Source organism: Choloepus didactylus, chromosome 6 (assembly GCF_015220235.1).
Source record: "Choloepus didactylus isolate mChoDid1 chromosome 6, mChoDid1.pri, whole genome shotgun sequence".
Classification (NCBI taxonomy): Eukaryota; Metazoa; Chordata; class Mammalia; order Pilosa; family Megalonychidae; genus Choloepus; species Choloepus didactylus.
Window position 1 is genome coordinate 46,518,511 of NC_051312.1, and position 14,654 is coordinate 46,533,164.

Genomic DNA, 14,654 nt, shown 5'->3' on the forward strand with positions numbered 1-14,654 from the left:
CCTCTACAGCACTTTGGTTAAAAGTTATTTACTATCATACTTCCTGACTAAGAAAAAAGAGACACCTAATGTATAAAATTAAGACAAAACATTCAAACTTTGTTACCCCTAAAGAAAAGAATTTCTACAAGCTAAAATCAAATGTGCTTCACTGAAATTTTGTGTCTTATCTCAGCTATCTCTACTAGTCCATCATGCTGGTTAGGAAAAGCTCCTTCTTTTATGGCAGTGCATGTCCTAGCCAAATGGATGGCGAAGCAAGGAAATATGGATGAAACAATGCAAATCAATCTCCAAAAGAAGAAAAAGTCATAGTGGATTCACTACTGACAGTGGGCAAAGTCCGTTCATCAATATACAAAACATGCCTTTATAAATTTTGCTAAAGTATATTTTTTATTCCAAATTTAAGTTACAACAATAGTCTGTGGAGCTGAAGTTGATAATCTGGATTTTTAACCCTTTCAAAAACAAAATGATTTTTTATATCATTTATTAAGAACCTCAATTTTTTCATGTAGTTGTTCTAAAACAATACAGAGGCGGGGCAAGATGGCAGACTGGTGAGCTGTATGTTTTAGTTACTCCTCCAGGAAAGTAGGTAAAAAGCCAGGAACTGCGTGGACTGGACACCACAGAGCAATCTGTCTTTGGGCATACTTCATACAACACTCATGAAAACGTGGAACTGCTGAGATCAGCGAAATCTGTAAGTTTTTGCGGCCAGGGGACCCGCGCCCCTCCCTGCCAGGCTCAGTCCCGGGGGAGGAGGGGCTGTCAGCTCCAGGAAGGAGAAGGGAGAATTGCAGTGGCTGCTCTCATCGGAAACTCATTCTACTGATTCAAACTCCAACCATAGATAGACTGAGGCCAGACACCAGAGACTCTGAGAGCAGCCAGCCCAGCAGAGAGGAGACGGGCATAGAAGGAAAACAACACGAGAAGCTCCAAAGTAAAAGCAGAGGATTTTTGGAGTTCTGGTGAACACAGAAAGGGGAAGGGCGGAGATCAGGCCTTGAGGCGCATATGCAAATCCCGAAGCAAGGCTGATCTCTCTGCCCAGGGCACCTTTCCTTAATGGCCCTGGTTGCTTTGTCTATTAGCATTTCAATAACCCATTAGATCTCTGAGGAGGGCCGTTTTTTTTTTTTTTAAATCCTTTTTGCTTTTTCTAAAACAATTACTCTAAGAAGCTCAATACAGAAAGCTTCAAAGAATTGAAATTTGGGCACGTCAAGTCAAGAGCAGAACTAAGAGAGCTCTGAGACAAAAGGCAATAATCCAGTGGCTGAGAAAATTCACTAAACAACACAACTTCCCAAGAAAAGGGGGGTGTCCGCTCACAGCCACCATCCTGGTGGACAGGAAACACTCCTGCCCATCGCCAGCCCCATAGCCCAGAGCTGCCCCAGACAACCCAGTGTGACGGAAGTGCTTCAAATAACAGGCACACACCACAAAACTGGGCGTGGACATTAGCCTTCCCTGCAACCTCAGCTGAATGTCCCAGAGCTGGGAAGGGGGAGCAGTGTGAATTAACAGAGCCCCATTCAGCCATCATTTGAGCAGACTGGGAGCCTCCCAACACAGCCCAGCAGCCCAGAACTGCCCTGGGGGGACGGCACTCACCTGCGACATAGCACAGTCATCCCTCAACAGAGGACCCGGGGTGCACAGCCTGGAAGAGGGGCCCACTTGCAAGTCTCAGGAGCCATACGCCAATACCAAAGACTTGTGGGTCAGTGGCAGAGACAAACTGTGGCAGGACTGAACTGAAGGATTAGACTATTGCAGTAGCTTTAAAACTCTAGGATCATCAGGGAGATTTGATTGTTAGGGCCACCCCCCCCTCCCCGACTGCCCAGAAACACGCCCCACATACAGGGCAGGCAACACCAACTACACACGCAAGCTTGGGACACCAATTGGGCCCCACAAGACTCACTCCCCCACTCACCAAAAAGGCTAAGCAGGGGAGATCTGGCTTGTGGAGAACAGGTGGCTCGTGGACGCCACCTGCTGGTTAGTTAGAGAAAGTGTACTCCACGAAGCTGTAGATCTGATAAATTAGAGATAAGGACTTCAACTGGTCTACAAACCCTAAAAGAACCCTATCAAGGACAGCAAATGCCACGAGGCCAAAAACAACAGAAAATTATAAAGCATATGAAAAAACCAGACGATATGGATAACCCAAGCCCAAGCACCCAAATCAAAAGACCAGAAGAGACACACCTAGAGCAGCTACTCAAAGAACTAAAGATGAACAATGAGACCCTAGTACGGGATATGAAGGAAATCAAGAAGACCCTAGAAGAGCATAAAGAAGACATTGCAAGACTAAATAAAAAAATGGATGATCTTATGGAAATTAAAGAAACTGTTGACCAAATTAAAAAGATTCTGGACACTCATAGTACAAGACTAGAGGAAGTTGAACAACGAATCAGTGACCTGGAAGATGACAGAATGGAAAATGAAAGCATAAAAGAAAGAATGGGGAAAAAAATTGAAAAACTCGAAATGGACCTCAGGGATATGATAGATAATATGAAACGTCCGAATATAAGACTCATTGGTGTCCCAGAAGGGGAAGAAAAGGGTAAAGGTCTAGGAAGAGTATTCAAAGAAATTGTTGGGGAAAACTTCCCAAATCTTCTAAACAACATAAATACACAAATCATAAATGCTCAGCGAACTCCAAATAGAATAAATCCAAAAAAACCCACTCCGAGACATATACTGATCACACTGTCAAACATAGAAGAGAAGGAGCAAGTTCTGAAAGCAGCAAGAGAAAAGCAATTCACCACATACAAAGGAAACAGCATAAGACTAAGTAGTGACTACTCAGCAGCCACCATGGAGGCGAGAAGGCAGTGGCACGATATATTTAAAATTCTGAGAGAGAGGAATTTCCAGCCAAGAATACTTTATCCAGCAAAGCTCTCCTTCAAATTTGAGGGAGAGCTTAAATTTTTCACAGACAAAGAAATGCTGAGAGAATTTGCTAACAAGAGACCTGCCCTACTGGAGATACTAAAGGGAGCCCTACAGACAGAGAAACAAAGACAGGACAGAGAGACTTGGAGAAAGGTTCAGTACTAAAGAGATTCGGTATGGGTACAATAAAGGATATTAATAGAGAGAGGGAAAAATATGGCAAACATAATCCAAAGGATAAGATGGCCGATTCAAGAAATGCCTTCACGGTTTTAACGTTGAATGTAAATGGATTAAACTCCCCAATTAAAAGATATAGATTCGCAGAATGGATCAAAAAAAATGAACCATCAATATGTTGCATACAAGAGACTCATCTTAGACACAGGGACACAAAGAAATTGAAAGTGAAAGGATGGAAAAAAATATTTCATGCAAGCTACAGCCAAAAGAAAGCAGGTGTAGCAATATTAATCTCAGATAAAATAGACTTCAAATGCAGGGATGTTTTGAGAGACAAAGAAGGCCACTACATACTAATAAAAGGGGCAATTCAGCAAGAAGAAATAACAATCGTAAATGTCTATGCACCCAATCAAGGTGCCACAAAATACATGAGAGAAACATTGGCAAAACTAAAGGAAGCAATTGATGTTTCCACAATAATTGTGGGAGACTTCAACACATCACTCTCCCCTATAGATAGATCAACCAGACAGAAGACCAATAAGGAAATTGAAAACCTAAACAATCTGATAAATGAATTAGATTTAACAGACATCTACAGGACATTACATCCCAAATCACCAGGATACACATACTTTTCTAGTGCTCACGGAACTTTCTCCAGAATAGATCATATGCTGGGACATAAAACAAGCCTCAATAAATTTAAAAAGATTGAAATTATTCAAAGCACATTCTCTGACCACAATGGAATACAATTAGAAGTCAATAACCATCAGAGACTTAGAAAATTCACAAATACCTGGAGGTTAAACAACACACTCCTAAACAATCAGTGGGTTAAAGAAGAAATAGCAAGAGAAATTGCTAAATATATAGAGACGAATGAAAATGAGAACACAACATACCAAAACCTATGGGATGCAGCAAAAGCAGTGCTAAGGGGGAAATTTATAGCACTAAACGCATATATTAAAAAGGAAGAAAGAGCCAAAATCAAAGAACTAATGGATCAACTGAAGAAGCTAGAAAATGAACAGCAAACCAATCCTAAACCAAGTACAAGAAAAGAAATAACAAGGATTAAAGCAGAAATAAATGACATAGAGAACAAAAAAACAATAGAAAGGATAAATATCACCAAAAGTTGGTTCTTTGAGAAGATCAACAAGATTGACAAGCCCCTAGCTAGACTGACAAAATCAAAAAGAGAGAAGACCCATATAAACAAAATAATGAATGAAAAAGGTGACATAACTGCAGATCCTGAAGAAATTAAAAAAATTATAAGAGGATATTATGAACAACTGTATGGCAACAAACTGGATAATGTAGAAGAAATGGACAATTTCCTGGAAACATATGAACAACCTAGACTGACCAGAGAAGAAATAGAAGACCTCAACCAACCCATCACAAGCAAAGAGATCCAATCAGTCATCAAAAATCTTCCCACAAATAAATGCCCAGGGCCAGATGGCTTCACAGGGGAATTCTACCAAACTTTCCAGAAAGAACTGACACCAATCTTACTCAAACTCTTTCAAAACATTGAAAAAAATGGAACACTACCTAATTCATTTTATGAAGCTAACATCAATCTAATACCAAAACCAGGCAAAGATGCTACAAAAAAGGAAAACTACCGGCCAATCTCCCTAATGAATATAGATGCAAAAATCCTCAACAAAATACTTGCAAATCGAATCCAAAGACACATTAAAAAAATCATACACCATGACCAAGTGGGGTTCATTCCAGGCATGCAAGGATGGTTCAACATCAGAAAAACAATCAATGTATTACAACACATTAAAAACTCGAAAGGGAAAAATCAATTGATCATCTCAATAGATGCTGAAAAAGCATTTGACAAAATCCAACATCCCTTTTTGATAAAAACACTTCAAAAGGTAGGAATTGAAGGAAACTTCCTCAACATGATAAAGAGCATATATGAAAAACCCACAGCCAGCATAGTACTCAATGGTGAGAGACTGAAAGCCTTCCCTCTAAGATCAGGAACAAGACAAGGATGCCCGCTGTCACCACTGTTATTCAACATTGTGCTGGAAGTGCTAGCCAGGGCAATCCGGCAAGACAAAGAAATAAAAGGCATCCAAATTGGAAAAGAAGAAGTAAAACTGTCATTGTTTGCAGATGATATGATCTTATATCTAGAAAACCCTGAGAAATCAACGATACACCTACTAGAGCTAATAAACAAATTTAGCAAAGTAGCGGGATACAAGATTCATGCACATAAGTCAGTAATGTTTCTATATGCTAGAAATGAACAAACTGAAGAGACACTCAAGAAAAAGATACCATTTTCAATAGCAACTAAAAAAATCAAGTACCTAGGAATCAACTTAACCAAAGATGTAAAAGACCTATACAAAGAAAACTACATAACTCTACTAAAAGAAATAGAAGGGGACCTTAAAAGATGGAAAAATATTCCATGTTCATGGATAGGAAGGCTAAATGTCATTAAGATGTCAATTCTACCCAAACTCATCTACAGATTCAATGCAATCCCAATCAAAATTCCAACAACCTACTTTGCAGACTTGGAAAAGCTAGTTATCAAATTTATTTGGAAAGGGAAGATGCCTCGAATTGCTAAAGACACTCTAAAAAAGAAAAACGAAGTGGGAGGACTTACACTCCCTGACTTTGAAGCTTATTATAAAGCCACAGTTGCCAAGACAGCATGGTACTGGCACAAAGATAGACATATAGATCAATGGAATCGAATTGAGAATTCAGAGATAGACCCTCAGATCTATGGCCGACTGATCTTTGATAAGGCCCCCAAAGTCACCGAACTGAGCCATAATGGTCTTTTCAACAAATGGGGCTGGGAGAGTTGGATATCCATATCCAAAAGAATGAAAGAGGACCCCTACCTCACCCCCTACACAAAATTAAATCAAAATGGACCAAAGATCTCAATATAAAAGAAAGTACCATAAAACTCCTAGAAGATAATGTAGGAAAACATCTTCAAGACCTTGTATTAGGAGGCCACTTCCTAGACTTTACACCCAAAGCACAAGCAACAAAAGAGAAAATAGATAAATGGGAACTCCTCAAGCTTAGAAGTTTCTGCACCTCAAAGGAATTTCTCAAAAAGGTAAAGAGGCAGCCAACTCAATGGGAAAAATTTTTGGAAACCATGTATCTGACAAAAGACTGATATCTTGCATATACAAAGAAATCCTACAACTCAATGACAATAGTACAGACAGCCCAATTATAAAATGGGCAAAAGATATGAAAAGACAGTTCTCTGAAGAGGAAATACAAATGACCAAGAAACACATGAAAAAATGTTCAGCTTCACTAGCTATTAGAGAGATGCAAATTAAGACCACAATGAGATACCATCTAACACCGGTTAGAATGGCTGCCATTAAACAAACAGGAAACTACAAATGCTGGAGGGGATGTGGAGAAATTGGAACTCTTATTCATTGTTGGTGGGACTGTATAATGGTTCAGCCACTCTGGAAGTCAGTCTGGCAGTTCCTTAGAAAACTAGATATAGAGCTACCATTCGATCCAGCGATTGCACTCCTCGGTATATACCCGGAAGATCGGAAAGCAGTGACACGAACAGATATCTGCACGCCAATGTTCATAGCAGCATTATTCACAATTGCCAAGAGATGGAAACAACCCAAATGTCCTTCAACAGATGAGTGGATAAATAAAATGTGGTATATACACACGATGGAATACTGCGTGGCAGTAAGAAGGAACGATCTGGTGAAACATATGACCACATGGATGAACCTTGAAGACATAATGCTGAGCGAAATAAGCCAGGCACAAAAAGAGAAATATTATATGCTACCACTAATGTGAACTTTGAAAAATGTAAAACAAATGGTTTATAATGTAGAATGTAGGGGAACTAGCAGTAGAGAGCAATTAAGGAAGGGGGAACAATAATCCAGGAAGAACAGATAAGCTATTTAACGTTCTGGGGATGCCCAGAAATGACTATGGTCTGTTAATTTCTGATGGTTGTAGTAGGAACAAGTTCACTGAAATGTTGCTATATTATGTAACTTTCTTGGGGTAAAGTAGGAACATGTTGGAAGTTAAGCAGTTATCTTAGGTTAGTTGTCTTTTTCTTACTCCCTTGCTATGGTCTCTTTGAAATGCTCTTTTATTGTATGTTTGTTTTCTTTTTAACTTTTTTTTTCATACAGGTGATTTGAAAAAAGAAGGGAAAGTTAAAAAAAAAAAGAAAAAAGACAAACAAGGGAAAAAAAAAAAAAAAAAAAAAAGATGTAGTGCCCCCTTGAGGAGCCTGTGGAGAATGCAGGGGTATTCGCCTACCCCACCTCCATGGTTGCTAACATGACCACAGACATAGGGGACTGGTGGTTTGATGGGTTGAGCCCTCTACCATAAGTTTTACCCTTGGGAAGACGGTTGCTGCAAAGGAGAGGCTAGGCCTCCCTGTATTTGTGCCTAAGAGTCTCCTCCTGAATGCCTCTTTGTTGCTCAGATGTGGCCCTCTCTCTCTGGCTAAGCCAACTTGAAAGGTGAAATCACTGCCCTCCCCCCTACGTGGGATCAGACACCCAGGGAAGTGAATCTCCCTGGCAACGTGGAATATGACTCCCAGGGAGGAATGTAGACCTGGCACCGTGGGACGGAGAACATCTTCTTGACCAAAAGGGGGATGTGAAAGGAAATGAAATAAGCTTCAGTGGCAGAGAGATTCCAAAACGAGCCGAGAGGTCACTCTGGTGGGCACTCTTATGCACACTTTAGACAACCCTTTTTAGGTTCTAAAGAATTGGGGTAGCTGGTGGTGGATACCTGAAACTATCAAACTACAACCCAGAACCCATGAATCTCGAAGACAGTTGTATAAAAATGTAGCTTATGAGGGGTGACAATGGGATTGGGAAAGCCATAAGGACCAAACACCACTTTGTCTAGTTTATGGATGGATGTGTAGAAAAGTAGGGGAAGGAAACAAACAGACAAAGGTACCCAGTGTTCTTTTTTACTTCAATTGCTCTTTTTCACTCTAATTATTATTCTTGTTATTTTTGTGTGTGTGCTAATGAAGGTGTCAGGGATTGATTTAGGTGATGAATGTACAACTATGTAATGGTACTGTAAACAATCGAAAGTACAATTTGTTTTGTATGACTGCGTGGTATGTGAATCTATCTCAATAAAATGATGATTAAAAAAAAAAATAAAAAATAAAAAATAAAACAATACAGAACATGACCACATCTTAATCCCTGATTTTATAAAAAAGTGATCTAGTTCAAACTGTGTTCAAGAGAGAAACCACAGTGGTAAAGTGATAGGCAATTATGAATTTAAACAACAATAAAAAGAAATCATAAGCTTTTTAGTAGACTTAATATTTACTGTAAACTACTATTGAAATTCCTTTACCTGTTCGGCCTCTTGCAAGGGGATGGGCTAGACTGCCCAGAAGAGCTGGTGCTCAGTGTACTATCAGGACTACTTAATGAACACATCCGATCAATATTCAAAGTGCTCTGGCAAGCTTCACAATCTAGGCTACCTTTACATCTAACAAAAGAGAGGAGGGAAAAACATGGGTCAAAAATTAGAAGATACTGCCCAAGTAGCTGAAATTTATATTATTCAATTAAGGATATAAAACAGTTAAGAATAACCTACCATGGGCAAAAATTTAAAGCTTATAAACATGAAAACTGCTCTAATCGTCATGCTAAATACTATTTAGGAAAATTCCTCTGTCTAGAACCTGATTATCTAATTTGAAAGTTTTGCTCCAAAGAACAATGACAGCCAGGTATAAGTCACAGAAAGCTTATTCCCTCCACAATAGAGGGGCACTACCATTATTATTTTAAGGATACCGCATAAACACAAGAAACTGCCTTCGGCACACTTACTCTCTGAGTGAATGTCTCTGCGATGTATCTTCCTCATCAGTGTCACTGCTAATAGTGATTACACTAACTGCAGGACTTGGAGAATCAGCGATGATGATGGTTTGCCTCTGTTTGTCTGAAACCGACGAATCAGAGTCCTGTCTGATAGATGTCTCATGACAATTTCTCACCTCTTCTTCTGAGTTATGATTGTCCTGTGTTTCTATGCAATTCACTTCCTCAACATCTTTCTCATTTACTATTTTTGGAGAAATAAATGCTGGATGTGGGATATTGGTATTCTGCAATGAATTGCTCCTGCAACCAAAGGAATAATATATAATTTTGTAATTAAAACATGTACATGATATTTTTATGAGATTTCTTGTTAAACTGAACAACATGAACAATCACTTGTTGAAGATCATGTACAAAACAAACTAACATATAGATCATGGGTTTTTGTGAAATATAAAAATTAAATATCTCTAGAAACATCAGTGTAGACTGCATTTATATAAATTCAAACGTTATTTTGGTAAGTGTGGTATCTGTATGTCTAAAATTGCTGTTATAGGTAGATAAATCAAAAGGGCAATAAAGACAATCTTACCAACTGAAAGTATTTATTTCCTCTCTTCCTGGCTCCCATTCCATTAGTTTTACCAAAATACCTCTGAGAAATTGAGAAGGGGGCTGGCTTAGTGTTTGTAACATGGCTATCAAAGAGGTTACTTTGAATAAAACAGAGTGATCCTTTAGTGTACATGCACAACTTATTTTAAAGATTAATTCTCAAAATGCAGAAAAAAGTTAAAGTAGCAACACCAACCTTTTCTGGCACAGTTTATTTTTCTTGGTAGTAGCAGGCTGAGGCCAGACAACATGTGCAATGCCCACACTAATTGGCTGAGGAGCCGATAGAGTTATTTGATTGGTTAGAAGAGGTTGTGGCATCACTGAGTTATAATGATTGCTGTGTGAAATCATTTTCCTAGGGAGAAAATTTAGAAAAACTGAATACCTTCTTTACCAAGATGTATTTTGCAAACTATTCACAAAGAAGTACTTTTTTAAAAAAACTTACCCCCAGTCTCCAAGCCTTTGTGAACCAGCCACACCCTCAGAAGTTAGTGTAGTAGTAGCAGGAGCCATCGGTGTTACCTGTTGCCAGGCAGGTAGTAGCATCTGCTGTGTTCTACCAGACCATGTCTGCTGCATCAAAAACAAAAACTAGATAATGATAAGCAATTCATCTTTACTAAACTCAAAAACAGATTAAAGAAACAACTAATAATTATAAAAGTTAAAGTGAATAACCTACGAAGAATTGAATCCCCATCCAAGTCATTTTATTTTATTCCCAACATCAAAGGCTGATATATTACAAATGGACCAGTACTCTGTACTTATGTGTAAGGAGGACAGCACATATGGAAGAGTAATGAAATATTACCAACCTGAGAAAGAACTCCTGGTCGGATCTGCAGTGGCTGCACAGCTGGGGCCTGAGTTACAAGTGGAACTGTATTATCTACCCTTATTGAATAACTAGTAGGTTTACCATGCGTTGCAGGAATACCTATAAAATAGAAAAGATCAATTCTCAAACAAAAGCAAAAGTCCTCCTCTGATTTAACTTATAAAAGTGTTTTAAACTTGAAGAATTGCTAACATTCTGATTGGAATTATAAAACCAGTCCTTATATATGATTTTCATAAAACTAGCAAAGCAATGTATTAGGAAAATGAGGTATTTCATATGTATCTTGTGGCATATCTTTCCAAGTACTGTTATAAAGCTACTCTTTCTACTGTTTTAAATGAATATTACAAAATGAAATCGTTTATTTTTCTTGAAAATTTTCATTTCCTTTTAAAAGTTTGCTATTGCAGCTTATTTTCCTTTTCAAAAAGTTCTGCCACTAAGATAAAGGACATGGAAATGTGAATCTGACTTAACATCCTGATCACCTAGGAGGGCAAATGTTCATCTTTTCACACAAACTCTGCTGTTAGGTGCATATATATTTATAATTGTTCCATCATGTTGAATTGTTCCCTTTATTGACATATAATGAACATCTTTGTCCCTTGTGACTGCCTTTTTTTTTTTTCTTTTTGTCTGAACAACAGGAATTTATTGGCCCATGATTGAGGCTAGGAGAAGTCCAAAATCAAGGCATCAGCAAGGTGATGCTTTCCACCTGAAGACTGTGGCATTCTGAGATGGACTGTCTAGTATCCTTTCCTTTCAGTCTGAAGAACTCCCTTTAGCATTCTTTGTAGGGCAGATCTAGCGGTGATGAACTCTTTCAGCTTTTGTTTATCTGAGAATGTCTCAAACTCCCCCTCATTTTTGAAAGACAATCTCTCTGGATATAAAATTCTTGCAAGTTATTGTCTCTCAGCACTTTAAGTACTTCAACCCCACTGCCTTCTTGCCTCTACATTTTCTGATGAGAAGTCGGTACAGAATCTAATTGGGATTCCCTTGTACATAACATGTTGCTTTTCTCTTTACAGCTTTCAGAACTCTCTCCTTGTCCTTTGCATTCAATAGTATGATCAGTATATCATGGGTTGTATTTTTCTTCATATTTATCCTATTTGGGGTTCTCTGGTCTTCTTGGTTGTGCATATTCATGTCTTTTGCTAAGTTTGGGAAGTTCTCTGTCATTATTTCTTTAAATATTCCTTCTGCCTCTTTTTCTCTTTCTTTTCTTTCTGGGACTTCCATAATGTGTATATTGATGTACTTGATGGTGTCCCAGAGGTGTCTTAGGCTATTTTCACTTTTAATAATTCTTTTTTTGTTTTCTGCTCCTCAACCTAACTCATTTCAAGTGTGTGTATGTGTGTGTTTTGTTTTTGTTTTTGTTTTTTTGTCTTCAAGTTCATTGGTTTTTTCTTCTGAAGCTTCCATGTTCTTGAAACCCTTCTGGGCATTTTCCATTTCAATTATGTTGGCCTTCAACTTAAGTATTTGTGTTTGGTTCCTTTTTAAAATTTCTATCTCTCTACTAAGACTCTCACATTGCTCATTCACTGTTTTCTCGATATTTTGGAGTTCTTTCTCTACATTTTCCTTCATCTCTTGAGCATTGTTAAGATCAGTATTTTAAAGGCTTTGTTCTGTATGTCCACATTTTGGTCTTCTTCGATGGTGTTTTCTGGATTTTCTCCCTCTTCCTTGTGGTTGGGACGTGTGTTTCTTTGTTTGTCTTGTAGTCTTTTGTTGCATGCTATACACTGTAATATTTGAGAATGTTAACTCTGGGTTTATTCCCTGAGATGCCTGTTTCTTCCCTGAGATGTCTGTTTCTTGGTTTTGTAAGCAGCTGGTGATAAGACAGAGGCTTTCTTGTTCTTCAGCCCTTCTATCAGGAAAGTTAACCCAAGGCAATTGCAATGTGCATGGTTTCCTCTCTCTTTCTGTGCCTCTGCCTTGTCCTGGGCTTTTGCTTGTTAGCTGTTTTGGATTCCCCTGTTTACAAGCATTTGGTTGCCCCCTCTCTTTTCCAGGACACAGACCTCCCTCTCTGGGTGTTTGAAGCCAGACGCCTTTGCCCCTGACTGACTGCCTCTATAGTTTCTTACACTCCTTTTGTTGTCTCAAGCTGCTTTTGTCTGGAGGGCAAATTCTGGGAGATGGTGTATGCCATATAGGACTTTCTCAAGTCAGTCTTTCCCAACCAAAATGGATAGGGACCCACAAAGGGGGTGAACACTGGCTCCAAAAGTGCCCTGGGAAGTGGGGATCAGGAAGGTTCTCAAAAACTTCTCCATCAGCTCCCCAAAGCTGAGCTTTCTTGGCCTGTCTAGCAAATGCAGCCCTTCAACACCCACCCCCACCCCTGACACACACAGCCCTGAGGAAGCATAATGTCTTTAGGTCTGCTCCACTGTGGCCTTTGTCCAGGGAAGGCTGAAACAGTGCCCACTTTCAGTGATCCAAAGTCTTTAATCAAGAGCTATGACTGGTGGCCATCGTGCCCACCCCTGGTCTTGGGGAACAGAATTTTTATGTCTCTGTCACCAGCTACTACCCAGGTGTTGGACCCCACGAGAGCCTGCGCGAGTGGGAGATGGATGTCATTATACAGTATAACTATTAAGTTTAAAATAGTCGTTTAGGGCATCATTTGTAATCTACCTCTTGCTTAAACTATAAGTAGATGTTAAAGCCCTAGCAAGGAAAAAATCCTGGGAAAGGACCTAAGAAGTAGGGTTTTGTTCTAGATACTCAAGTTGCAAGGTTTGCTACTTCTTCATCGCTTCTTCAAAGATATTCTGCTACCCACCTACTGGAGAATTTAATTGCTCTTTTTATCTAAAGAGGAGCAAAATTTAATTTAATCAAAATCGATCCAAATTTTTTACTTAAACTATGGGACAGAACTCCTTTGATCAAAATTTCAAAGAATTGAGCTCTGAGTCATTTTAATGTCTAGTAATGATATACAGATAATATGTACATATCTGAACATCTAGGGCAGCAATATCCAGTATAGGGGAACCCACAACTTTCCAAGCTCATTAATTTCTATTAAGACATTGTACCATGTTAGGCTCTACAGAGATTATAATTGTCATGACCCATGTTGTTAATAAAGATTACTATGGAGATCCAGTCAAGAAATGAGTGTTACTGGTATAGAGGTTATTGAGCCGCTTAAATATAAAAATCAAATGTAGCAAGTTATGCAGCAAAAAATATGCTGTATATTTAATGAATAAATACCTAAATTTGTTTAAAAAATATACATGCCTAAACTCAAAATAACTGAAATGAAAGAATACCTTGAATAGCTGGAGGACAGATAATCAGTGTCTGCTGAAAAGCATCACCACAACCAAACTGAGCAGTTCCTGCCTGCAGAGGTATTCCATGGTGTACAACTGAATGAGCAGATGTGGTTAATGCCTGAAACGATCAATGTGTATTGCATTACAGAGACAGTCTTCTAATTGCTACACATATGCATTATAAGTGGAATTCAAACATATTTCTTAAAATCATAATTCTATGATAAAAATGGGCCCAAAAATGAGCACAAAAACTAGTTGACCAAAGTAAAATTTAAAAATTGATCCTACTAAACAAAAAAGCATTTTATTTTTTGGTAGACTTGTGACAGGGAAGGGCAGGTGAAACGATACTGAAGAGAATGAAAGAAGAAAAGAAAATGATGAATTCTGTATATATGTTCTCATTGTTACCCTGAAACATTAGAAATTTAATAGACTAGCCATAATAAGACCTCACCAAAACTATAACATCTAACTGCCAACATGAAACTTCTATATACTTCAAAATCATTTTTTAAAAAGAATATAAAGTATTAAATATTATACCTTCTTACCTGACTTCTTAATGTGCCAATTTTAGTGAAATTCGCCGTCAGATTAGCAGCACTACCTGAACCAACTGGTCTTAAAAGTGAAGTTTTATTGTGATTATTTGTGTCACATGAATTTGGGTGGGACTTACAAATATCCATGATATGAAAACAGGACTTCACACTGCCAAAGGAAAAAGTGAAAGGTAATTGTAAGATTTTTTAAAATGCTTATAGTAGTTTAAAATTAATTTACATTAGAAAATTAAATAAA

At 38.4% G+C, this 14,654-nt stretch overlaps 1 protein-coding gene across 9 annotated transcripts in view; it reads right to left on the reverse strand.

Annotated features, from left to right (window-relative positions):
• Nucleotides 1–14,654, reverse strand: part of HIPK3 (homeodomain interacting protein kinase 3) — a 147,258-nt gene that overhangs the window by 6,187 nt on the left and 126,417 nt on the right. For 4 of the 9 annotated variants that reach the window (XM_037838936.1, XM_037838938.1, XM_037838939.1 and 1 more), the window contains exons 7-14: nucleotides 14,405–14,564; nucleotides 13,842–13,965; nucleotides 10,499–10,620; nucleotides 10,126–10,271; nucleotides 9,871–10,032; nucleotides 9,652–9,714; nucleotides 9,060–9,356; nucleotides 8,569–8,709 (exon numbers count right to left, since the gene is read on the reverse strand). In XM_037838936.1, the coding sequence (XP_037694864.1) occupies nucleotides 8,569–8,709; nucleotides 9,060–9,356; nucleotides 9,652–9,714; nucleotides 9,871–10,032; nucleotides 10,126–10,271; nucleotides 10,499–10,620; nucleotides 13,842–13,965; nucleotides 14,405–14,564 (1,215 nt within the window). The remainder of the gene's footprint in view (nucleotides 1–8,568; nucleotides 8,710–9,059; nucleotides 9,357–9,651; nucleotides 9,715–9,870; nucleotides 10,033–10,125; nucleotides 10,272–10,498; nucleotides 10,621–13,841; nucleotides 13,966–14,404; nucleotides 14,565–14,654) is intronic. The other 5 variants (XM_037838941.1, XM_037838940.1, XM_037838942.1 and 2 more) reach the window with 5 other exon arrangements.